The following is a 24,571-nucleotide window of genomic DNA, read 5'->3' as shown; positions in this document are numbered from 1 at the left end:
CCCCCCCCCCCCCCCCGCCCTCATCCTCGGGCGGGCGGGGAAGGGGGGCGGGAGGTGGGGGGGGCGGGGCGGGCGCGGGGCGGCGCGCGCGGGGCGGCGCGCGGGCGGGCGCGGATCGCGGCGGCGGCGGCGGCGGCGGCGTTGGCGATGGCTTTCGAGGCGCTGGCGGAGGCGGCGGAGCGGTGGTGCGCCCGCACGCCCTTCCAGCTCATCGCCGCCGAGGAGACGGAGCGGCGCATGGACTTCTACGCCGAGCCCGGCGTCTCCTTCTACGTGCTCTGCCCGGAGGCCGCCTGCGGCGACAATTTCGTGAGTGACCCGGGAGGGAACCCGTTGGGGGGATGGGGGGGTGGCGCGGTCACGGGCGTGCGTGGGTACCCGTGCGTGTGCATGAACGGGCGGGCAGCCCTTGCAGCCGCTTTGGGACACTCCCCCCGGTCCTCCCTCTGTCCGTGCAGGTCCCCGGTGCTTGGGGGAGCACCCGAGGGGGGAGCGCCACCGGGGGGTGGGGGCGGAGGACGGGACCGTGCCCGGGAGGGGCGGAGGGATGCGGGGATGGAGGGCGGTGGTGCCGGGGGCTGCGGGGGCTCCCGGCGCGTGGGCCGGGGGGATCCTCCCCAGCGCGCACCACAATCTGCAAAATGGAGTCCGCTGCCGGTGGGGGGCGGCCCCGCGGGCAGGGCTGCGGGCAGGGACACCCCCCGCCCCCCCCCGCCTCCCCCGTCACCCCGGCCCGGGGAGGCTGCGGACTCCGGGGTGGGGAGGGGGGAAGAGGGGTGCGACACCCCCCCCCGCTCCTCCTGCGCCCCGCGGGGGCTGCAGCTGCAGCTCCCGCCGCCGCCCCCTCCATCCTTCCGGGGTGCCGGGGCACGGCGCAGGGACGGGCGGACTGACAGGGCTGTCACGGCAAATGGAGAATGGGCAGGAATAAAATGGAGTCAGGATGACAGGAGGGCCGCGCCGCCCCCCCTCCCCCCCGCCGCTCCCCCGGGCCCGCCGGGGCTGGGGGACCCGGGCAGGTGCCGGCCTGGCGCCGCCGCGTCCCCCCCCCCCCGCCCCTCGGCGAGTTCAGCGGCAAGTTTGTGCAGAAAAGGCACCGGTAAAACGACCCTGGCTTTGGGACGGGGGGGGGGGGGGGGGGGGTGTGGGGGTATGGGTTGTACCCCTCCCCCAAACCCTCCTGGTGGTGAGCAGAAGTGCAAGAAGAGTAACCGAAAAGCAGCACCTTGCCACGGGGTTTGTAGCCTGCAAAGCTCCAGCTAACTGTAATGAAAGGATTTTATTTTATTTTTTGAAAAAATAGCTCCTAGCACAGTCCATTACTGTAGGAATGTTGCAGGTCCTTCCCTTCCCGGAGCAACTTTCATCCCTCGACCTGCTTGACAAATGTTCATTAATTCCCTTCCCAACAGGTAAGTGCAGTGTGAGCCCCTTTGACAGACGGGTGCATGGAAACAAAGAGCAGCGAAGTGACTTCTCCAAGACTGTGAATCTCAGCGAGCAGGACATTTATTTGTTGTGTCGGGCAGGTGGACATGCTGAATTATGAAGGAAGTTATCTGGAGTTGTTATGCATCTGTCCAGGGATACACAAGACCTTCAGCCGCAGTCCCAGCCGTGGCAGTGGAGCATCTCTGGGTGTGGATTCTCCCAGTCCATGGAGGGACTAGCCCTGCACACCCATCTCCCAGCACCCGTGGGCCTGTCAAACCCTGCGCTTGTTCCCTTCTAGAGATGCCTGTGCCCAGAAAGGGCCGTGCCGGCTGGACTCTTAAGCAGGGTTATGTATGAATCCAGTGCAGGACTAGGCTGAAGCTGTGCTTGAATGCTAACATCAGAAATTGCAAAGAAAGCTCATTATTTTTCTTAGACTTGTATTCTTTCTTTATAAGCTGCTCTTTCAAAACAAAATCTAGTGAACTTTAAAAAAAAAGCTTAAGCAGTTTCAGCCCCTATTCCCATGCTTCCAACACTGGCCAATTTTTGTGGGTTTGTAACCACATTTCCCTTTTTTTTTTTTTGGCAAATATTTTCATTCCAGGGTTGCTGCGGGAAGGACTCCCTGCCCAAAGCTGCCAGTAGTAAAGCAGAGCAAAAGGGCCAACTGCTGTCAAATGGAGAACGTAAACAGCGGAAAACTAGAAGCAGTGTTTTCGTCTGTCTTTTTTTGGCATAATTACTTGAAGCACTTTTTGTAGTAATAATACTTTTAAGACAGGCAGATAGGTGTCATTCTTCATTATTTTCCTGTTGATGGTGTCTCTTTAATGCGATTAAGAACCACTAATGAGCTGATTCACCAGTGTTTTCTGCTCCTAGTGCACTGTTGGAGCTTCATTTCTGCTCCCAGCTTGGCTATCTTGTTTTTTGCAGTCATGTTCTTTTTTTATGTTCCAGAAGATATGTTTCCTTTCTACGTGCAATTACAGGCTAAAGTTTACTTTAAGGAGACTTAATACAAGCCAGGGGACTGATTCTCATTTGCACTTGAGCCTTGTTGCATGGCTCCAGTAACATAGTGGAGTGTGAGAGAGAGTAAGTATAAACAGAATTCACAGTGGCACACTTTACAGCCTTTTTGCACCCTGCGACTCTTATAAAGGAGCCTCACATTTAATAAGCATCTGGTGCCTGGTATTCTTGTTCTCTTTCTTTAGGTCTTCATTTCATAATAATGCAACTTAAAAAGCTATGTAGGAGGTGCCAGAGAAGTCCATGATAACCCACTTGTAAGGAGGAAATGATGAGCATGATGAACTTAAAAGGGAGGAGGAGAAAAACATGGAAAGATTGCCAAGATGCAATCTGGGGGAGAATAACTATGAATTTTGTATAAAATCAGAGATTCCCGACCACAGCAGTCATGCAATTTTAATTTCCTGGAAAGGTATCTTTGGGCTAGGTTTTTAACATGCTAGGGATGCAGAAGACGCATCTAGATGCCTGTTGGCATTTTCACTACCACCTGGACACTAAAACTCTCTGAATCAGCATTTTAGATAGCTGAAGTAGGTATAATTTAGCTCCTGAGGCTTGTGGTGTTCTCAAAAAATTAATTGGACTTGTATAGCCATAACCAATGAGGGTGAGGGTTACAATGCTATTCCTTATAGTCTGTCATTTGTTTTGTCACCGTGTTATTTATTGCTGGTATTCAAAGTAACTGATAAAGCAAATTAAAATATGATGCCACCTTGATGCAAGATTTCCTGTAAAATATACAGTCAGTCTGAATATTTTCTGCAAGTCAAGTTACCCCCACAAAGAAAAAGTTTTGCTGCCATGTTCAACAGGTGGGCTGGTTAGAAAAAGGTGATCCAGCAAGTGGCTGTCATCCAGCAACGCTGAATCCTCTAAAGGCGTGAGGGAAAGCAAACCCCTCCAGATGCAAGCCTATGAATTGCCTCGGCTGTGTGCTCTGTCTAGATGCTGAACTAAATAATTCAACCATGATCCTAGGTCAGCTGAGGTGGAAATTAGTGGCTGTGTGCTTTTGTAGTGGCACAAAAGCAACTATGAGCAAAACTGGGCAAGCTTGGAAAACACATACTCAGATGATGAGGTTAATATTTTTTTAATTGCGCAGCCACGGCCAAGCACTATGGTCCACTGGTTTGCCAGCAGCCTGCTTCTCCCACTGCAGAGATCCTCAGGCGTCGGGGTTTTTTCAGTAAAAGCGTCTCTGTATGTGCAGCCTCACTTGACTGCTCTAACTTTCTAAGCAGGAGCTGAATCCTCAAATTACCTTTGTTTTTATTTTGAGGGGCCAAAATTCCTTTTGCACGTTCCTCTGGAGATGCATGAGTCAGTGGTGAGACTCAGTTCCTGCACTGCCGCGGTGCAGCACTGAACGTCCACAGAGAGCTGTAGATGCAGCTGAACTTAGAGGTGTTACATCCCTGGTCTTTACTACAGTAGAGTTTTCTTGGGGGGAAAGATGAAATCAAGCCATTTCTGAATGAGATGCCTGCACTAATGGCACGTGAGACCTTTCGCAGTGCATTTGTTGCTACAGCCAAAGTTTTAAATCTTCTGCAGATGTGGAAATTGTTGGAAGCCTTACTTACTGCCTTACGATACTATGCAAAAATGTCTCTTCAAAGGCTCAGTGATCAAGTTACTTGCTTAGGTTTTCCCCTCCTGCTAGATCATCTTATTCTGCGCTACTGCTGACAAATTCACAGTGGAGTCTAAAATGTGGTGCAGCTTGAAAAGACACTGTAAACACGTGGGGTTAACTTTCCCTGGGGAACGAACTAGGTGTTATTTATAAAAGAACAGGGCCTGATTTTCATTTTTATAAGCTCCTGTATATAGCTCTGGTAGTCAAAAGAAGCCACAATTTAAACAAGAATCAGGATGTTAGCAGTCATAATCATTTCATATATACAAACAATTGCAGCAGGTTTAGCATGAGCCATGATTTGCCAAGCTGCAACATCCAGCTCTTAAGTTTGACGCAAAGATTAGAAGTAACTAAACGGTTATTGATAACCCCAAATACTAAGAAATTGTGGACCAGACCTCCAAAATCTCAAGGCTATTCTTAAAATGTTGTGATCTGAAAGTGTTCATTTGATATTTTAAAGAGGGTTCATTTGAGTTCATTTGAGTTCATTTCATTACCTTCTGCCTTTTTAGGCCATAGAAATCACAAAGTGCAGACTTTTTTTTTTGTAAACAGAAACTGAGATTTGGTTGTCTATTTATAGAACTACAAGGCCCATGACTCTAAGATGGCATGAAGTATCATGAGACTTGTGGTATGTGCCTTTGAGAGTTGGCAAGACTGTAAAGAACTTATTTTTATTGCCAGACTGGTTAAGAGATGACTGTGATTATATGGAAAGAGCAGAACCTACTCAGCAAGGCAAGGCTCTTTTCATAACAAAATATTTCACTATGTTTATGCTTGTAAAATGCAACAAGCAGCAAAGAAAATGTAGGTCAAGCGAGGCTCATAGGAAGGCAGTTACAGTTTTTGTCTTAAAAGATGCAGCTTAGGTGATGTTAAGTAGTGTTTTCCTTCGGTAAGTGTAAAACTGCATCCCTGTCAGGTACTCACCACTGAACAGGAAGGCAACATGCAAGCCTTGTGTTAGGGACCGAAACATCTGTCATTCTTACTCTTTCTCTGAACATTAGTTAAGATTCAGAGAGACTCTCCTCTTCCCTTGTTTAAGCGTAACCTACTGTTTGTAGCACAGTAAAAAGCTGCGTGACACTTTGGGGAAAAGAGCTGCTGTGCAAAAATAGAGGTATAAGAGCCTCAAACCAATTTTGCAGTATTAATGCTTCTCTGTGTAGCAGACTGCCTAAGACTGTCCCATGCACAAAGTCTTCAGAAAGAAAATCTTTAAAAGTATGCATTAGCTTGTGCTGAGTGCGGCCCTTGCGTGCAAGGAGCATTGTTGCCTGAGTGCTTCCACCATCGCTCACCAGCTCTGTTTCAAACAACATCGTAGCAGCAGAATAAGCATCAGTTTTGGGAGAGGCCTCACAGATTCATGCTGGGGAACCAGCATTTCCGAAGCAAGAGCAAGATGAGAGGAATATCACAGATGGGTTTAAATGTGCCTGCCTGGGAAGAGAAGATTTGGGTCTAGGAGGAGTAAACCAGAAAACAGGGAGGGAGGCCTGAAGTGTCAGGATGTTGTGAGTGTCCAAATGTCTCTCCTTGGCTCTGTGTCTAACCTGCAGGTGTATTTTGCATCTTTTCTTCTGCATCCTCGAGAGAATTACACATCAAGTTCCACCTCCAGGGTTGCATCACACTTGCACAAACGCCAGGAAGACGAAGAGATGCTTTAGCACTTCCTGAGGGCTTCATTGCAGCGGTTGATGCAGAAGAAGGGAAGACCCGATGTGACTGGCTGATGTCAAACAAAAACACCTTTACTAGTAAAATGCCTGTGTGCAAGGCGTGTGTACCCTTCATTGCTGGTGCAGTCATAAGGCGTTTTCTCTTCTGGATGAATTTCCCTGCTTTCTGAGCATCGTGTTAATAAAATCAAGGTTCCTCCTCAGAAGTGTGGCTTCTGAAACAGCCTGCAATGCCTGTTCCTAGTGCGGGTCTGAACTGCAGGAGACCCAGTGTACTTTGGCAGATGTTTACATGTCACCTTATAAAATCATGTGGAAAGGCCAGCGTGAATTCTTATTAATGCCTTTTCTTTCTTGTGTTGCTGTTGACTTTCAGCACGTGTGGAGCGAAAGTGAGGACTGCTTACCTTTTCTGCAGCTTGCACAGGATTACATCTCCTCCTGTGGGAAAAAGACACTCCATGAAATATTGGAAAAAGTCTTCAAATCCTTCAGACCCGTAAGTGCCTCTTTTTTACTTGTAAGCATTGACAGTTACCTGTGACTTTTAATAGGAAAGCACTGGATGGAGCAAGGTGGTTTTTCTTCTGCAGAGACTTACATCTCCAGTCAGCTGCCTGAGCGCAGGGGTGTTAGCACATAAACTACTATCAGGCAACTGGAAGTTGTTTTTTGGAAGCCAGCTGCCTTTTTATTTCCATCTCTGTGTTTAAGAGGATGAGATTCCTGCACGGGGTGGGAGGCCAACTGGTGCAGCAGCCGGTGGCACCGGCTCCCCAGCTGCGCAGGGGCTCCTGTCCTGCTGATGCAGTGCTGACTCTGAGGAACAGGATGAGAGTCAGCGCCGCAGGACTTTGTGGCAGAGTTATTTCCTGGCACTGGAATTGGGGAGTTTTGCAAGGATCTGAGTAGTAAGAATAAACTTCTGGGAAGCTGGAAATAGGGTTTCTCCTTAGAGTGGTTTGTTTTATTTTAGGGTTGGCTTTTTTTTTTCCCCCCAGGTGGTCCAGATTTTGCTGTTAGGGTGGTTGCCACTTGGCATGTGCAAATGCCAGTTTGTTCACTTCTTGAGAAGAGGTTAGAGTAGAAGCTGGGTTTTGTGGGGAGAGGGCACGTTGTATTTTTCTGGTTTGCTGCAACTCAGCTTTCTATGTCCTTGTTTAACACTAAGATTTGGGTGAAAGCCTGGGTTTCGTCAGTGTGAGGTGATCTAGGCTGGCCATTGTCCTTCATTTTTGCCAAATCCTCCCTTTGTGCGGCCTCTCCTGTTGAGTGCCTGGGGCTGGGTAAGGGGCTGGTGCAAAGCAGAACAGAGGTTTGTTGCCAGACCCATGCTCCCATGATGTCCATGGGAAAGCTGACCGATGGATTTTTTTATACTCAGCTGAAAATGTAGACCTTTTTCCCTCCTCTCTTTTTCTGGCTGACTAATTGAGAAGACTGAAAATGTATCCCAAGTATTTAGAGCAAAAGGGAGGGCCTGGAGCGCCGGTATGAAAACAGTGGCCCTCCCTGTGTTACACCCTTGCATTGCCTTGCCACGGACCACCACAGCTGGTCGACATAAAAGAGCATCGTTTTAAAGAATCCTTTGAGAGACTGGAAATAAATAGAACAGATGCACACTTTTCTTAGAAAGGACTGGAAATCTGATCCGTCAGTACAGCTGCTTGTAATTGTGAAAACATACAAAAATATAAATATGTTTCCCAGAACAATATTCGGCTCTTGGATCTTCATAGCTGTTTTCTCCTGCTCAGAAAAGCTGTGTCTTTGAGAAACTTCCATTGGTTTAACTAAAGAGGACTTCAAAAAGACTTAATTAAATTGGTACAGATCACTTACTTCATTTAAATCACATATATTTCAGCATAGCTTCAGTTACTGAGAAATTGGCTTCAGTCAAACCAAGTTAAGTTACTCTTCAGAGTAAAAAGGTTCAAAGCAAGGGGAACTATTGCGCTCATTTAGTCTGGGCCCTTCGTTAATACATCACATTTCACGCCATGATTCCCACGACTGAGCACATAAATTGTGGTTGAGCTGGAGCGTGTCTTTTACGAAGACACCCAGTCTTGATGTAAAGTCTTCAGGTGACTTAAAGAATACAGCACTGCTGGGCACTTTTTCTTCTCATCATTAGTTACACTCCTATGAAGAACTCTTTTACTTACAATCTACATTTTTCTAGCTTTGCTTCCTAGCTGTTGACTTTCATTATGCTTTTGTCTGCTCAAAAACAGTGTCCTCAACCGTTAGAGACCTCTTGCAGACTGTAATCAAGTACCTCTTCATTTTCTCTTGGATGTATCACAAAGATTAAGTTTTTCAGATTCTTCTTTGACCTGGTATTGAGAGATTTGCATCGGTGTAACAAAACGAGGTTTATCATTTGAGGTATGGTTGTGTGTAGGTAAGTCTAGTAAGGAATGTGTTGACATTTTTCCCTTATTGTAATTATTAAAAATAGCACACATATGGTAGGATAGATTTTTAAAAGTGAAGGGTGTTACAATAGATGTATGGAAACAGTTACTTTGCACTGTCATGCCTTTGCTAGAACAAACCCACTTTTCATCAGTACTGGGAAATTATTTCCTTGGCATTCCTTCATGCTGTCCCCCATCCTTTCTCTGCTGGACTTGTGTTGCTAATCAAACTATCTTGCTGTCAGCTTGGAGGTAACTGCATTTGCAGGGCACTTCTTGTCCACTATCCCAAACAGATCTACTCTCAGAGACCAGTCTGGCAAATTTCAGTTTGAAAAATGGCAGTTTAGGAAAAACTGCTGCTGCAGGTCAGACCGGGCTCTTCTGAAGTGTCTGACGGTCCTGACTACCCAAGTTGGAGACACTGAGGAGGGGCCAGGTTTTCAGCATGTGCTTGGTAAGTGCCTTCTGAAAATCTTTCCTGCTTCAGTATTTGCAGCTGGACATCCAAGATTATTAGACAGTTTTGAAAGTCTTTGTTGGGGTCCTTCAAAGGGAAATGTTTAGGAGGAGACACTGGCGGAGCATCTGCAGCTCTCCATGCCCCTCTGCACGGCACAAGCACCTGCCCTCCCTTAACCAAGGGCTCCCAGACAGATCTTTGCCCAGTAACTCAGCTCAGCCCTGCTCTGCGTATTTGTGATAACAGCTCAGCCCTGTCTGTGCAGGCTTACCCTGGGGCTGTGACCTGGGAAGGGACTGGCTGCTGGCACCCCTGGGCCCTGTGTTTTGGAGGCAGTGAGAGCAGGGGTGCCCAGCAGTTGGCATCCCTGTCGGTGAGAACAGAGATTTCCCTCTGCTCACCACTCTTCCCTTGGCACAGGAGGCAATGAGAGCGGTCTGGGGGCTACTCAGCAGCCCTCGCTGCTCTCAAGCATCTCTCCCCTTTGTTTTATGGGCATAAGCACAGTGCCAGGTCAGGATATTTGTTGAGATGAGATTTTTAAAAAGTGTTGGTTAACCCTTGACAGCTAAACAGCATCTCTAAATCCTCCTCTAGACAAGGTCAAGCTGTTTGTTTGCTGAAGGTGGTGAGGGGCATGTGGTCTCTGCCCATTGCTGCTTTCCTGGCTCGGTTTCCACAAAACTCTGTGATTTGCCTTATCACTTACACAGGGAGCATCCAAAAGTGCCAGACACCATGCAAGTACATGAAGCATCAATAGCACTGGGCTCAAATACCACTATTTGCCTCAGAGCCTCCCAGCTTCTCCGATGCCCTTCTCTCTCTGGTGCTAGAGGTGTCCATGCTGGTGCTTGTAAGGACATCTGCCTGGAGACAGCCCTTCACATCAGGATTCAACAGAACTGTGTTATCTGTAGGGTAGCATCATGTGGACCACTAAAGCTCAGTCTTGTACTTGGTTTATTTTTCAGTGTACTTGTACGTTAGCTTTTGGTAGGAGGCGATGTCACTCTGCTTTTGTGACTTAAAAACTACTAGGTTATTTGTATAAAATCAGGGTTCTTTGAAAGAGTTAAGAAAAAAAGACAAATAAAAAAAAGTGCCTGAGGGACATCACACCAAGTGGCAGAGTTCACAGAGAACCAAAACATGAGTTGTGAAATTCAGCAGCAAATTCCAGGGCTCCCTCATTGAGCTCACCTTCAGCCTAAAAAGCCTACATCCACACTGGGGAGTCTGCATGTAAAAGCTATTTATCCCGTATTCATTTAATTCATACACATCCCAGTGACCTCTCCTTTACCTCCAGATGGGTACTTTGGCCAGCAGGAGTAAATAGGTGTAGTTCAGGCAGTGCTGCCGCTGGTTGTTGTCCTCCCTCCCTCCTCACCCGCCTCCTGTCCTCTTTCTCTCCACGTGTCCCCACCTGGCAGTTTTATTCCCCTCGGCTGTTTGGCTGATGGATCAGCTCTCTCTTTCTACACCCCTTTACTGTTTTACCTCTTTTCTCTTTGTTTTCACTCTCCATTAAAGTCCTTTCCAGTCTGCCACATAGCTGATACTTTAACATATGAAGCAGACTAGAAGCAGAAACTAGCATGTTTGGAAGAAGACAAAGTGGGAGTCGATCTAGGGTCAGCTGAGGCCACCTTCATCATCTTATTTTGTCCTCATCTTTTATACTCCCTCCTTCTGCTTTGGCCCAGTGTTTGTAGAGCTCCTTGCACTTTGGACCCTGATCCTCTCTCCTTGGGGTCAAGATGTTGGCTGATTTGTCATGCAGTCGAGAGATATGTACAGGGTTAACAGCAGTGAGGGACTGTAGTCCTGGGGGAGGCATCGAGATGTGACCCTTAAAAGCAGGACCTGTGTGGCTGAGGTCCTTCATGCCTTGGAAGATCCTAGTGTCCATGAGAGAGCAAAACTGTGCCTCTTGGAGGAGTGTCCCATCCCCAGCCTTCTTACACTCCGTAAAACCGCTAACGTCTACAGCATCACTGTGATTTACGCTGGGCCAGGGAGAGGAGAGCTGGGTTTCCCGAGGGTGAAGGGAGAGGGGATGTGTGAAAAGGGGGACATGCTCTCCATCCTTTGGGGTTGTGTGCGTCTTTGCGGTTCTCATGGTGTATGTTGTGTTTTCTGCGCTAATTTTGCATGGGAAAGGCTTACAGTATGCCATAAAATGAAGACTCACATGGCTCATTTCCCTGCAAATCAAGGAGGAATTAAAACCAGAGCTGGGCAAAAAAAAAGTGATCAAAGCTCTTTCTGCTGGCTGATATAAATGGAGCAGTACAACACTCACATTTAATTTGAATACACCAAATCAGTTTAGTGAAAATAATACTGGTGGATAAGAAAGTCTAGAGGCCTTGCTTTTGCATTTTAAAAACTGAGTATTTTAGTTTTAGCTTCAACATGAAACAAAACCCCCGCATCCTGAAGATAAACCAAGTAGTTTCACATTCAGTTAAGCATTTGTTTTGAAAAATATATACGCATAGGAATATTTACTTTTTGTTCTGCTCAGAATACAAGAACTTTTTCAGCTTGGGGTCTCTTGTAGGTATTTTTAGAATGCGAAGGAGGGGGTTTAGTCAGCAAATCCTCTTGCCACTTCACTGCCGAAGAAACCCTGCAACTAAAACACTGTTTTTCTCCCAGTGGCAGTGAGGAATATAAGCTTTGTTGGACCCAGAGGCTAATTCTGTGCATTGTATTTGTGAATAATTTTGAATGTTGATCACAGACTAAATTAGTTTAGGTCCGTTAAAAATCTGCCTCGTCACAGCCTTCTCCTGTTCATGCTACCACCTAGCAAGTGTCACCCTCCTGCCGATTTTTCTGGGCTTTGCCTCTTTCAAGAGCAAACAGCTGCATCACTCTCCAAACAGGGTGTTGCATGCAGCTGTGCTGCTCTTCCAGCCCTGGCAAGCTAAATACATGGTATTCCCAATAATGCCTCGCATAGGATTTTGCTTTGTGGCTATTAATAGCTGCTGGTGTAGAATTCTAATATGAGATTTCCACAACAGATGCATTATTTTGACTATTACTTGGTTTATCTGTCTTCCTGACTTCTGTTGGCTTGGCAGCCTTTTGGAGGAGAGGGGAAGAGTTCAAACGTCGCTGTTTGCTCCCTTTCCTGTAGCAAGCAAGTGCTCTTGCAGTGATCGGAGCCATCAGGTGAAGGTATTCAAACATTGTCCAGGGAAGATGGGCTGGCAGTTCTTCACAATCCCAAATCTAATTTTCAAAAATTGAAAGGGACTCAGACGGTTTTGAGTTGAATACACAGTATTTTTCACCGTGAGGGCTTCACCCAGCGTGCAAGACTTTGGTGTGATGGAGTGAAGGGTTCAAGAGAAGCACTTAGCATGGTGGGATCTTAAGGTTTTTAGGGACTCCTTGCCTACTCTATACTAGCCAGCTCTGCATGAGGATGCTTTCTTCTTTGGATTTTATAGGATTGCCAAACACAATCTTAAACCGAGATAACTACTGCTACAGTATTATCATGGTTGTTTGTGAAGTTAAACCACTGCCAAGTCTAAACACTCAACAATTTGTGATACGACCTCAGGGAAGAAGGTGAAGCTTTTTGCAAGTGCTTTGCTATGGTTTTATTTATCTTCCAGTCTCTGAGCACTCAATTTGGTGTGAGGATGCATTTTCAAATCTTTCTCTATCACAGGAGGGAAAGAAGGAGAGTGGAGAACATTACCCAGCATTCCAGGGTTTGTGGTTCTCGGGAAGTGGCACCTGGAAGATTTGCAGCGAAACTGCATGAGTGGGTAATTCTCTATTACACAGTATTTTCTCTTCTTTGTAGTTACTCGGGCTTCCAGATGTTGATGATGATGCATTTGAAGAATATAACGCAGATGTTGAAGAAGAGGAACCAGAAGCCGATCACCAACAGATGGGTGTCAGTCAGCAGTGATTTTCTGAGAAGCTAAAAAAATTCGGAAGCCTTTGGTACCAGGTGGGGTCAGGTGGTCCCACGTTAGCCTGTTCGAATTAGCACATCACATGGGGATATCTGGCTCTTAGGATAAAAGTTTTACAAAATGGTTTTAAAAAAAAATTAATAATAATAATAATAATCTGTGATGAGCTTTGCTAAGAAGTGACCTGAATTTTGCTCCTGCTTCAGTGGGTTTTCTATGGAGTTGTCTTGGTAGCATTCTGCCGTTATCAGTCTAGAGGTAGTTTTGTCGCTGACTTGTCTCTTTGATTTGTGTTCGAGGTTAGCGTTTGCTGACATGAATGTAGAGTACTGAGAATGTAGGAGGCGTGTGGTGAGAGTGCCGAGTCCTCACCGGTGACCTTTCTGAAGAAACCAGCGCAGAGAGCAAACGTGACCTGTGCTTTTCTTTTTAGTTCAACAGCTATGGTTTTTTGACAAAGTACCAAACTTGGAGAGATTTCTCCTGAAAAACACTAGTTTAACAGTGGTCGGTACTGCAGAAGTGCACATGAAGGCTTAACAAAAATAATGGGAAGTGGGAAATCCAGGGGAGTATTGGTGTCAGACATATTTATGTTGTTTTACTGACACCTGAGACTACAAGTGCTGGATTAATAACTGGGAGTAATTAGTATCAGCAGTACATTTTATAACCAGCCCTGGTACTCCGACACCGTTTGATCCTCTGACACCATTTGATCCAAAGCTAAATGCTGCTTTTGTACAAATCAATTAAAAAATAGCCATGGCCTATCCCACTTCTGCATGACACCAACTTTAAGCTTCGCTGTTTTTAATAGACTGCTAAATTACTACTCAAACCTCATGGCATCGTGAATTGAAGTGCAACTTAACATTGAAGCCATAAGGGTGTAAACCAGCACCTGGCTCTTAAAATTATGCTGGACCTGTTCCTCTCCGTGGGCCTTTGAACTAGTCTGGACATTCACACCTCTTTGTAGGGGAGCTAAAATACTACTACTTTGGCTGATATAAAAACTGGTGAGGTTTTACTTAAAGCTGGGGACTTGCTCCCCAGAGGGGTTTGGTGGTGTCTTGTTATAAAGGAGAAGACAACCCCTCATATTTTATACTTATTTTGCATAGATTTAAGTGACTCGGATGAGTGCCAGACTGTGAAGATGCAGGGTCTCTTTATTTCTTGCCTTTTGTACTGAAAATATAAGAAGCAAAGGGGATTCTGTTGTAATACAGCTCTTTTCCACAACTGAGCAAAATGTTTCTAAATTTACTCCTTTTTTCCAATTTTTTAAAAATCATGAAATGAAGGTCACACGCTTCAAAAGCCCTTTTATACAGAATTAGCTTTATAAAAACAAAAAGTGAGCAAAGAAAAAATGCTTGGACAACTCCTAGAAACAACTCACACCATTTTGAAAACCCTGTTGTTGGCGATGTCTCCTTTTCAATAGATATTTTTAAAGACTTTTTTTTCAAGGTTACTTAAGAGAGCAAGTTTTCTTGGTGGTTTACTTTTCTGATGATGGCTTGAGAGATGCATCGCACTTGATTTTTCCAATCTGGGGCAAAGACCTTCCATAACCGGGATGGTGTGTGGTACCAGAGTATGCACAGAAGTGTCTGCAACACTGTAAAAGTCGAAGTTTAAGAAAATCAAAAAAAAGTGGAAGAGAAACAGAGCTTAATGAAACTTTGTACATTCTTTCGGCATGCAGGCATAAACATGGTAGTCGCAGCACATTTTCTATGGACTAGTGACGTGAGAACCGTGGCAGTTCATTGTATAACACTGTACAGCAGCAATAGGCTTTTTGCTTACTAAAATAAAGTGAAAGACCAGTGGTTTCCATCCCTGCTTTAAGTCCCTAAGTTGTTTCTTTACTCTCCAGCTAAAACAAATGCCATAACCTTAAAACAGAGCCTTGCTTTGGGAGAACCTTTCTCTTCGTAGCATCCAATCCTTTGGTTGCAGCTCATACAAGTAGATCTTTTGGGGCTGACTTTCCTCTGCTGTAACGTAATGCAAGACATAATTTACAGTAGCACAAGCTGGAGGCAAAGTCCTGTTCAGGTTTGCTAGCCACTTGCACCCATTTTGCTTAGGTGCAGGTGGCTGGCAGCGACACGCACGCGCACGCACCCAAACACACACCTGCCACAAGCCCCGGGCGCGGCTGCGTTGTGACCTGTGGCTGGGAAATAACTCCGCCTTTTTACAGACAGGCAGTTTTCCAGCCGGATCAGTCCCGCCATCTGGTTCAGTGTGTGGCTGCACAGCAGAGGGGAGGGTGCAGGGTGAACGTGGGTGGTAGCTGAGGACCCGCAGCCGAAGGCAGCTTGCACCCCTTGCACAGTGTTAGGGGCCCGTGGCGGAGTTGCGGGCGCAGTCTGAACCAGCCTGAGGGCTGTGAAGGATTGATTCCACGAGGCTCAATGGAGAGGTGGGCTCTGGGTGGCAGCGGAATAGGCAGGAATTCGTGAAATGAGGAAAGACTGTAAGATCCAGTGCTTGTAATTGCATCCAGGAGGTTGTAGTATGTACTGCAGTCTGCTACCTTTCCCTGCATATTGATTGAATTATTAATGAGCGGTTGAGCGTTAATATGGTTGCAAGCAAACATAATGCTGTAAATTATGTAGATATATTATTTTCTGTATTCACTAACTTACTTTTTTTTTGGAATGCCATTTGGGTGACTTCCACACCAGACTGCAAGTACTGGACAGCCGGGGGGCCCTTCTGCAGCATTCACCCCTGCAAAATTCCCACTGAAGCCAGCGAAATTTTGTTCAAAGGGGACCTGCAGGACCGGGCACTCCAGGGGATGTGCGAGGCTTGGTCCTGGAGAGCGCTGGGCGCTCTCGTCCCTTCTCACTTTGCTGGGAGCCGAATGTGTTGAGCCTTGCTGCTGAACTGAAGCATGGACAGGCAGCACCAAGAATAAACTGGAATTTTATACGTAGAAAATTTAATTTACATGTGAATTAAATGTGAATGAGCATTAATATAGAATGTATTTTACCAAAAAATATTGATCGCTTACTTTGACCAAGTACATTTCTGTATTACCTTGTTACTTATTCCATACTTACCAAACGATGCAAGAGATGCGGAACTGGTTTAGTTGTATTACAGAGTATTTTTATATTTTATTTGTATTTTATTTTTCCCTCACTCCCACCACGTATTGAGGTTAGTAGCCATTCAATAATTAACCACAAGTAGCATGACCTAGTGGCTAGGCTGCCAGACTGAGACACAGGATTTGCGAACACATGCATAAATGCTTGCGAGCCTGGGGACTCGGTGAAAAGATGTGGGTTCAGAGCTCTGACACTGTCTTGTCCTGAGCTTCGGATGGATCATAGTGGCTGGGAATTCAAGGCAGGCCTCCAGTTATGCATCCAGGCCTCCATGAAATTCAGTGGCAGCAGGGTAACTCTTTTGAAAGTCCCACCTTAAGCCTTTTGTATAAGGGAACATCAGTAGTATTTGCCTACCAGTGTACAAAGTGCTTTTAGATCTGTAGGTGAAAAGAGGTATGCATCATCATTGCCTATCCTCAAAGCAAACCATTAGTGAAAGCACACAGAAGAGTCTCCCTTTTTCCTCACCCTTCTCTCATAGGTACTTCATGCTCTAGCCAAATATAAATTTACCAGAGCAGAGCCTCTTGCAGAAATGGCGCTTCAGAATATGAGTTGCACGAGTGCAGTGAGCAGAGTGCTGCTTGGGGGGATGAGAAATACATGGGATGCCAGAGGGAAGAGCAGATTTCAGAAATGTAACAACTGGTTTGGGCAGCAGGGGCAAGAGTGAGAAACGCCCCTTTTGGAGAGGTGCTGGGATTCCTGAGACAGCCCAAACCATCCTGCGAAGTATCTGCTTATTGAACCTATGCAGTTTATAAAAAAGCTGCTCTGGACATTATTGGGGCCTTGAGCTCATTTGTGTTTTTCTGTTACTGTCTTGCCTCATGAATACATTGAGATGGTTGAGAGAGGAAGCGATGGAGAAAAGGCAAAACTAAAAAGCCCTCTCCTCTCTTCCCCAACATTATTATTTATGATATTGTGTGAGTAGGTAGAAGCAGCAGTCAGGGAGCAGGAAGCTGCTTTATTAGGTGTGCAGTAATATCTCTTACAAGGATTTGCTCATGGGAGAAAAAATAGGCAGACTGTTTCCTCACAGAAATGCGGAGAATAGCGCACCCCTGAGCATGACAACCTGAACCCTACCAGACTTCAGCTCCACCTTCTGCCCAGCTCTGAGCTGTTTTCCAGGCAGTTTCCCTCTGTGCATAGTGCTGTGCCTTCGAAAGTCGCATGCTTGTGAGAATGCCACTTTGGATGGGAATAGCCAGAGTTAGTTTTCCTGTGGCAGTGACCTGCACGCTAGCTGCTGCATCTTGGTGCTGTGTCCCGTGTGAGGTGTGCTGTGCAAGATGGTGCCTGGGGGCAGCAGGCAACATTGCTTAGCAGGTAACTGCCCTTTCCCTCTCTGCAGGGTGGGACATGAGACTCTGACAGTAAAAGTGATGGCCATATCATGATGGACGTTGCTTTGGAAAGCTGCCATACAAGGCAGATTCCCAGCCTCTTTCAACATGTTTCCTGATCTTTCACTGGGACCCAGCGCTAACACTTGGTTAGTTTACTCACAGCTTTAGCTGTGGCAGGAGGTGAGGTTACCACTTCATCCATCCTTACCCTGTGTCCATCCTTCCCTCAGGTTCATCCTTACCACTGTTCTCAGAAATTCCCACTCCCAGAAGAGGGGAAGCAGAGGAAGGGGGAGAGAAACACCTCATCTCCCGCAGCTTGCAGCCAGGTGCATTAGTGAGAGCTGCAGTTCAGCGCAGTGTGTGTTACTGAGCCACACTCCTTTCTGCACAGGCAGCACCTTCTCACAGGGGGATGAATTGGCATGGGAGGCCTCTTACCCCTTGAGTACTTGTGAGTGGTCCATGCTGCACAGGGGTTATGCATAAGAGCAGTCATTTTAGGTGCCAGGCCCAAGATGGTTTCACAGGGAGAAATGCTTAGCTAAATAATCCGTTCTCTGAAAATCATGATCCATTGAGGCTTTCCAGGCTGGGCATCCAGAAAATGAGACCTCTCTGGCTGCTGGTCACTGGAGAGCCTGGCTGAGACTGCAGGTCTCTTTCTCAGTGTTGGCTGGTTTTGGGCTGGCCACAGGACATGAGAAATTGGGGAGGATCCCTTCAGGGGCCCTAGCTGGATGCCCTTTTCTGTAAATCACTGAGCAGAGGGAAGTGCTTTGTTTTATCTGTTTAATTCTGGCAGGACCTCCCTGGCAGCCGGTCTCTGCAGCTGGGAAGCCTTCGCATGACAGCCAGGCAGGAGTGACTCAGGGCAGCAGCTCTTAAACCCTATTACAGGCTGGTCTTGAGGTGGTCTCTGCAGAGTCACCACGGAGCTGAGAGCACAGGGACATCATTTCCAAGGCAGATACTAAAATAGATTCCTTAAATTTGGTCCTTCGCTCTGATAGGAAAGACTCTGAGGGCAGACCCTGTCACCTCGGGTTTTGATTGGACTTCTGAGACTTACTTAGTTGTTGGTATCTGATGTCTGTGGCAGATGTACGAAGGAGACCTCTTAGCGACAATCACCCGTTCAGTGAGCCAAATTATCATTTACATGCTCTGTTTGACTTTTTTCTCATTGCTGATTTTTTTTTTTTAAAGAAAACCCCTAAAAGCACATCTGCATTATTGCAAACCCCAGTTTCTACAACGCCATGTAGCACTGCACTGTCAGTACGATCTTGGTCATATACAAATATACAGATTAACAAAAAGTATGTTCATTTGTTTGCAGAAAAAATCTTCTTTGAAGTAGTTACTGCTGACTATAGTAAAACTCACTGGTTTAATGTAAAATACATTGAACTTTGAAATTCCCTTTCTGTACTGACATGCTGTTGCTCATGTAGGCAAAGATCTGCGGTTACACTGTATGTAAAGGAAGTCTGCTTTCATCTTCGGGGGTGGTGGTGGAAACATCAGCTCTGGATTTCAGTCAGTGCAAATTTTTTTGTTGTCAAGTTTTCCTTTACTAATGCAGGGACCAGTCAGACCTCAACATGTCAAGCAAAAATCATGTTGCGCCACGCCATGCAAAGGCTGTCTTTGGTGTGCTTTCCACCTTTTTTCTGGCTGGAAGATCTCTCTGTCTTTGGGACTACAAAGCTGTGAAACAGGTCACCAAAAGATGTTGCCCTTTTGTTCAGTGCTTTAAAAGGTGTAAGCCTTCAGCGGAGCCCTGCCTTTCTTCTGATCCTCCTTCCTCTCCCACCACCAAGGCATCAAATCCAGCAGTGTCATTACACCGTGAGCTTGCCATTAAAGAGCTTACCAAACTCTGATGACTGATGGAGTCTTCTCTGGGAGAAAAATCAACTAAACGGGGATTTTGAGGGGCTAAAACATAGCTACAATGCGTGTGGCAAAAGGAATGAGAGGCTTGCATTTCCTGGGCAATGTTGGTGTGTGATGGGATAAACACAGTGTTTGCAGGTGTAAGGAGGAGAAAATTATTTCATCTGAGCTTTGGGCACTGCAGAGTAAGCCCTGCTTTGCAGGACAGGACCCAGAACTGCCGGGTGGTTTGGTTTGGCACGGTCTGAGGCAGTGGATTTGCTGTCAGAAGATGGGAATTGGTGGTAATATTTGTGGAGAAGCCAGTATTTCAGACCTCCCAGGTCCTCTTCTGTTTTGCACAGATTAGGGAGACATCTGTTCTAATTAAGAGACATGTAACGATGCTGAAATGAAAATTGGTTGTTCTGTTCAACTCATTTGTCTCTTTTCTTTAAACATTGCACTTTTAATTGCTGCTTTGACATCTTCTCACCCTGATTTAGTTGAAGGAACACTGTCAGTCATTACCTTTTGTCATGAGCCTCCGTCTGTGGGTTGAAGAATATCTTCCAGCCCGTGGAAGAGCAAGTGCTTTAACTTAGCACTTGCCTTGTATTTTTGGCACTTTCCATGGCATGAGCACTGAGTAGGAGCATGCCAATTAGGTGCCCTGTGGTGTGTCCAAAGCCCTCAGGGTTGTCTGTAGTCTATTACTGCAGCTGGTGGACTGCCTGCCAGGACTGACTTCCTCGTGGTGGTGCATGGTCCCAGCAACACAAGCCCCACAACCTCTTGAGAGACCTTTGCATATAGTGGAAGCCACTGTGACAATTAGGCTCTGGCTACAGATACAGCTGCTCTTATGGAAGAGGTGATGGTCCCAGTGTGTGTTCAGCTACTTGGAGCCCACTGCCCACTCAGGGCTGCTGGATGGACTTCTTCCTGCGTCAGAGGGTCGAGTGAACTTAGACGGTTTAGATAGCAGGTCTCTGCTAATATGGACCTCAGCCCAGGGACAATGAGCTGCTCTGCTGTGGTGGGGAGCTCTCACACAAGGTGGTGGCTGCAGCTGGGGACACTCTGCCATGTGCATAGCTTTTGCCCTAGTCTGGGTCTGTCCACACTCCAGCTCTCCAGAGTTATGTCACATCTTCCCCAAGTCAAGAAATGGGAATATTCCAGGGCTATGATAGGTTTTGGCTTTGTATCAAGGAGAACAGATCCATTAGAGATGTGCAGTTTGTGTTGCCTCTGTAGGCTGCTGCGTAATGCTTTGTCTCCCACCACAGCTGTCCTCAAGCGGAGTCATCTGGGAAATGCAGTTACCCCTCTCAGCAGCTCCCATGTGCTGTTTTAAAGAACACATCAGATTTTATGCTTACTTTATCTAAGTCTTCATGTTCCTTCTTCTCTGTGACAAGGTTCTTGGTTCAACCACTTGTTTAGTGAGTGATGAAATGCCAATAAAAAGCACATTTAACTGTATTTCCACTGCCTAGGTGTATGCATCCATGCTTTTGACCGAGTAGTACTGTAGTTGTGACACCAAGGCAAGGTTTTTATACCTTTTATTAGACAGACTGATACAGGAGGGGCTGAAAGCCACAAGCTCTCAAATTCCCAAGTGCTTCTCCACACTGAAATAAAAGCAGCGATTATGTGGGGCAGTCTGATAGCAGGTAATACCTCTCCACAACAACCTTACCTTGCTTGTACACTTAAGTTATTGCTGCTATAATGGTGCGATGGAAGAGGCAGCGTTGGAGCCAGGTTTTTATTTACAGCCTCTGGTAGTGCTAAAGGGCCCAGAAGTGGGTGTCAGCTATATTATACTCACCACAGGGTTCCTTAAGAGCGTGTGAAGGGTTCTAGCATGCTTTGAAGCCTTTATGCTTTTGGGTTTGTAGCAGTCCCCTAGAGGTCAGCAGAGCCTAAATTTTGAAGCAACTCTAGCCGATGGTAGCATTGCAGGGATGATAAAAGCAAGTTTGCTGCTGGCCTGCAAGACCCTGCTTTCCTCTCTTGCAACTTCAGCTGTTGCTGGAGAAGGGGTCAGGCTGGGAAAAAAAGAATCAGCGCATGGGACAAAAAGCCCTGCTTTGGAGATGAATGGGATGGGGACTTGCCATGAAGAAAGACCATAGGGAGGAGGGGGGAGAAGCAGCCTGAAGATGGGCACCAGCGTTGTCAAAGCTGCACAGGGCAGTGGCAGCCGGACCCTACATCTCTTGGCCCCAGTGGTACCCATCCTTCCTGGGACTGTGGCTGGACTGCAGCGCATCAGGAGCTGCAGCTCCCATTAGAGTAAGCTCCACTGCAGCTGCGCTTTGTGCACATGTGTCTGCGCTCCAGTGTTGCAGTGGTGTGGCTGCTGGTCACACTGCTCTGCTCTCAGCCTTGAGCTGCCTCCCCGACGCCGCGCTGGCCTCAGCCACGCTGCAGCCTCTGACCAGCTGTCACCTCTCTGCACACCCAGGCCCTTGCAGTCCCAACCTACCTCACTCATTTTGCCTGTCACCCCTGCCCAGGACGGGAGGCAGAGTGGAGTTTTCCCTGGACCTTCTCAGCTTCTGGGATTGGAGTGTCTGTGTAAGGGAGCCAAGCTGCCACAAGCTGGTTGCAGACAGCCACTCTATGTCTGGTCAGCTTTCCTCAGTACCAGGAAAGGGACAGAGTTTTGGCACAAGGGACCAGCAGAGCCCTAGGCTAAAGGGTACTGAGGAGATGGCAAGTGGTGAGCCCTACCCTGCATGTACTAGCAATCCAGGGGACAGATCCCAAACCAAGACCCTAATTCCTGCTGCCAGACCCAGCGGGGACACCCGAAACCAGTGCTGCATTTGCCTGCAGGGCCCTGTCAGCATGTGCATTACATTTCTCAGTAATGAGAAAATGAGTTACCTCGCGTGGATGTGAGCTTGCATTCACCCTACATACTGCTCTCCCTCTCCCCAGCTACAGCTGCAGGCTAAATAACTGGGAGTGCAGTTGGCAAAATATGCCACTTTCTCTCCAGTTTTTCTCCTGGTCAGCATGCCGAGGACTGTGGCTGCCCTTTCCCCTATTGTTTAGCTGGCCACCCTCCAAGCACAGCTCTCCATCCTTAAGGACCATACACTCAGATCCAGCAAAGGCATTTGATGAGGACTGAGCCTTGCAGGCTTTGTTCAGGAGGACATGTTGTACTGGAAATGCAGCGATTCACACAGAAAATCAGTGCCAGTTTTTATCCCACCACGCTGTCCCTTTTGGTTAATAAAAGTTAGGAAATTTTTTTATTGGCTCTTCTTGAAGGGTTTTTTTTATTATTCTGTTACTTCTTGTTTGCTGTATTTCATTTTGTTTCTGCACAATCTTGATCAGGGAAGGTTTTGAGCTGCCTGTGAGTCACGTAGCAGCAATGGGGAGTGGCAGCGCAGAGCTGTGGGAGCCGAGCATGCGAGTTTGTGCCCTGTTTACGTCTCATGACAAAAGCTGCTGTTGGGTCACCCAGCTATTGATGGACTTTCTGGCTGCAGTGCCTAGGGTGGCCAACCATGATGCTGGTCACGTCTCTCCTCCGTGTGCCGCTGGCTACAGAAAGTGTATGCCTCAACCCTGATGAATTCAGTTCTGGTTTTCAGCCTTCTTGAGCCTTCTGAAGTCAGTGTAGCAGACTACAATGAAATTATTTATGCAAAGCCTAAATTACAAAGCACAGACCCGTGGATCCTTTTTCACCTCCGTGAAATGTCTGAGCCTGAGGGCAAGACAGTTTTATGGATGCAACAAGCCATGAGCTGAAGATGTAAAGTGGGATAATGAAATGCTCACTAAGGCTTCTCAAACTGTGAGGCAGGACTTCCTTCCCCCTAGTCCCAGTGCATGGGTACATGTTTTTCCAGCTCTGCAGGATAGCAGGAGGCACCTTTCTGGGAACCACCACAGCAAGGCTCTTGCTAAATTCCTTTAGGCTTTGTCAATGTGCAGTTTCTTTGTCGCGTCATCCAAAAAAAGGAGGGAGGACGCTACCTGCAGAACCGGTAATGTGATCCCTAATTGGGCTTCATCAGCGTGAACCCTCCCAAACACACAGGAACAGTTAATTAGATAACTGGCCCCATGCAGCGTCCCTTGTAAAAGATAGATTGCAACGCAGCAGCAGATCAGCAAAGGTGTGTACCATCAGCCCTAGGAACCTGCTTTCATGCATCAGCACACAAAAGAGCTCGAGGGTAACTAGGGATAGACCTACCATCTCTGGGGTCCTCAGAAACGTGTAAGAAGTAGTGGAGATAGGATCTCAAAACTGGGGTGGGGAGGTGTTTTTGGAGGAAAAAAAAAAAAACATCTTTGTTACTGTGGAAACCAAGCAATGAACAGCAGCTTGTTTCTTCTCTTGCTTCACAGGGGGGATGCTGGCACAGTCAGCCCTTGAGGAACAGCAGCATCAACCTTGGGCCAGCAGGCTACAGCTTGAGGCAAAGGGAAAGAGCCAAGGAGGAGGCATCTGGGAGGTCACAGACCCCACCTCAAAGTGGACTGTGGTTCAGGAGCTGGCAGCATACCTGAGACAAGGAAAGGGAATGGTAAAGAGGAGATACAAGAGATCTGAGACGAGGAAGAGGGCATCATAGCAAGGGACTGGTGAAGAAGGGGATCAGTTTGCTCTGCGATGGGACTGGAGAAGGCCTTGTGACAGCTGAGTGCAGCCTGGCTTGGCCAGAGCAGGCAACAGAAATGGACGTGGAGATGTAGCAGCATCTGATGGAAAAACATGCAGGCAAACATGGCTGTAGCAAGTGCCTCTGAACAGTGATCACTGCACCTCTTCTTCCTCCTCACTATCCCTCAGCGAGGTGCTCTGCACCTGGTCCTGCACCAGCCACTGTGGGCTCTAGGAGCTGCAGCCCACCCCGGCCCCCTCCCCTGTCATTCAGCTTCTTCTGCCTTTGCAAAAAAAGCATTGGCAGGACCCAAAAACCTTGTGACTAAGCACCACCCTGCTGCCACAGTGCTCCACACCCAGCTGGCCAGCACACTGAAAAGAAAGGGCTATTTGCCGCTGTGTGAGGCAGTCTGCAGCTCTGGCTAAAGTCCCCCGTACCCTTGGCACAGCTTGTCACCATGTCCGTTTGCATGGTTCACAAACTTGCATGTGTTATCACACCGTCGGCACTTTCACCACCGACTGTTCTTTCAGAACAATAAAAATCATGTTTTCCTTCCTAATAAAGTTTCTTTCCAGCCACTGGCCCCACAGCAAGGTTGTTTGTACAATGTATGGCAAGCCTTGTCCATAGACAACGAACCTGCCCAGGCCTGCAGGTCCCTGTGCTCACCCAGGCCGAGGGCGGAGAATTAATGGGACGATGGTGCTGAGAGTTAATACAACCAAAGCAAAGTGACCAAATGCTGTCATTCAGTCATCTGCAGTGGCCTGACACATGCTATTGTATCGGACATTAGACATTCAAGCAGATTACGCAGAAGACATGAATAATACGTTTCTGACTGCTACCACTGAAACCAGCAT

At 47.2% G+C, this 24,571-nt stretch overlaps 1 protein-coding gene across 4 annotated transcripts; it reads left to right on the top strand.

The window, feature by feature from the left end:
• Positions 1 to 95: 95 nt before the first annotated feature.
• On the top strand, positions 96 to 24,271 carry MTURN (maturin, neural progenitor differentiation regulator homolog). 4 transcript variants are annotated; one of them, XM_074839745.1, is made up of 4 exons: positions 96 to 309; positions 6,200 to 6,322; positions 12,551 to 12,703; positions 23,446 to 24,271. In XM_074839745.1, exons 1-3 carry the CDS (start codon positions 148 to 150, stop codon positions 12,659 to 12,661), a joined length of 396 nt encoding a protein of 131 aa, XP_074695846.1. In that variant the 5' UTR covers positions 96 to 147; the 3' UTR covers positions 12,662 to 12,703; positions 23,446 to 24,271. The 4 variants fall into 4 exon arrangements, with proteins under 4 accessions (XP_074695846.1, XP_074695855.1, XP_074695837.1 ...); XM_074839754.1 differs by lacking the exon at positions 23,446 to 24,271 and adding an exon at positions 18,761 to 18,877; XM_074839736.1 differs by lacking the exon at positions 23,446 to 24,271 and adding an exon at positions 15,380 to 15,818.
• The last annotated feature ends 300 nt before the right edge of the window (positions 24,272 to 24,571 follow it).

Source organism: Strix aluco, chromosome 1 (assembly GCF_031877795.1).
Source record: "Strix aluco isolate bStrAlu1 chromosome 1, bStrAlu1.hap1, whole genome shotgun sequence".
Classification (NCBI taxonomy): Eukaryota; Metazoa; Chordata; class Aves; order Strigiformes; family Strigidae; genus Strix; species Strix aluco.
Note: the sequence above shows the minus strand (reverse complement) of the source record. Positions and strands in the feature narration are given on the sequence as shown.

Coding starts and splice junctions, on each gene's coding strand:
- MTURN (XM_074839745.1), top strand. CDS start 148: ATGGCTTTCGAGGCGCTGGCGGAGGCGGCGGAGCGGTGGTGCGCCCGC. Junction 310..6,199: donor CCGCCTGCGGCGACAATTTC/GTGAGTGACCCG, acceptor GTTGACTTTCAG/CACGTGTGGAGCGAAAGTGA. Junction 6,323..12,550: donor TCTTCAAATCCTTCAGACCC/GTAAGTGCCTCT, acceptor TCTTCTTTGTAG/TTACTCGGGCTTCCAGATGT.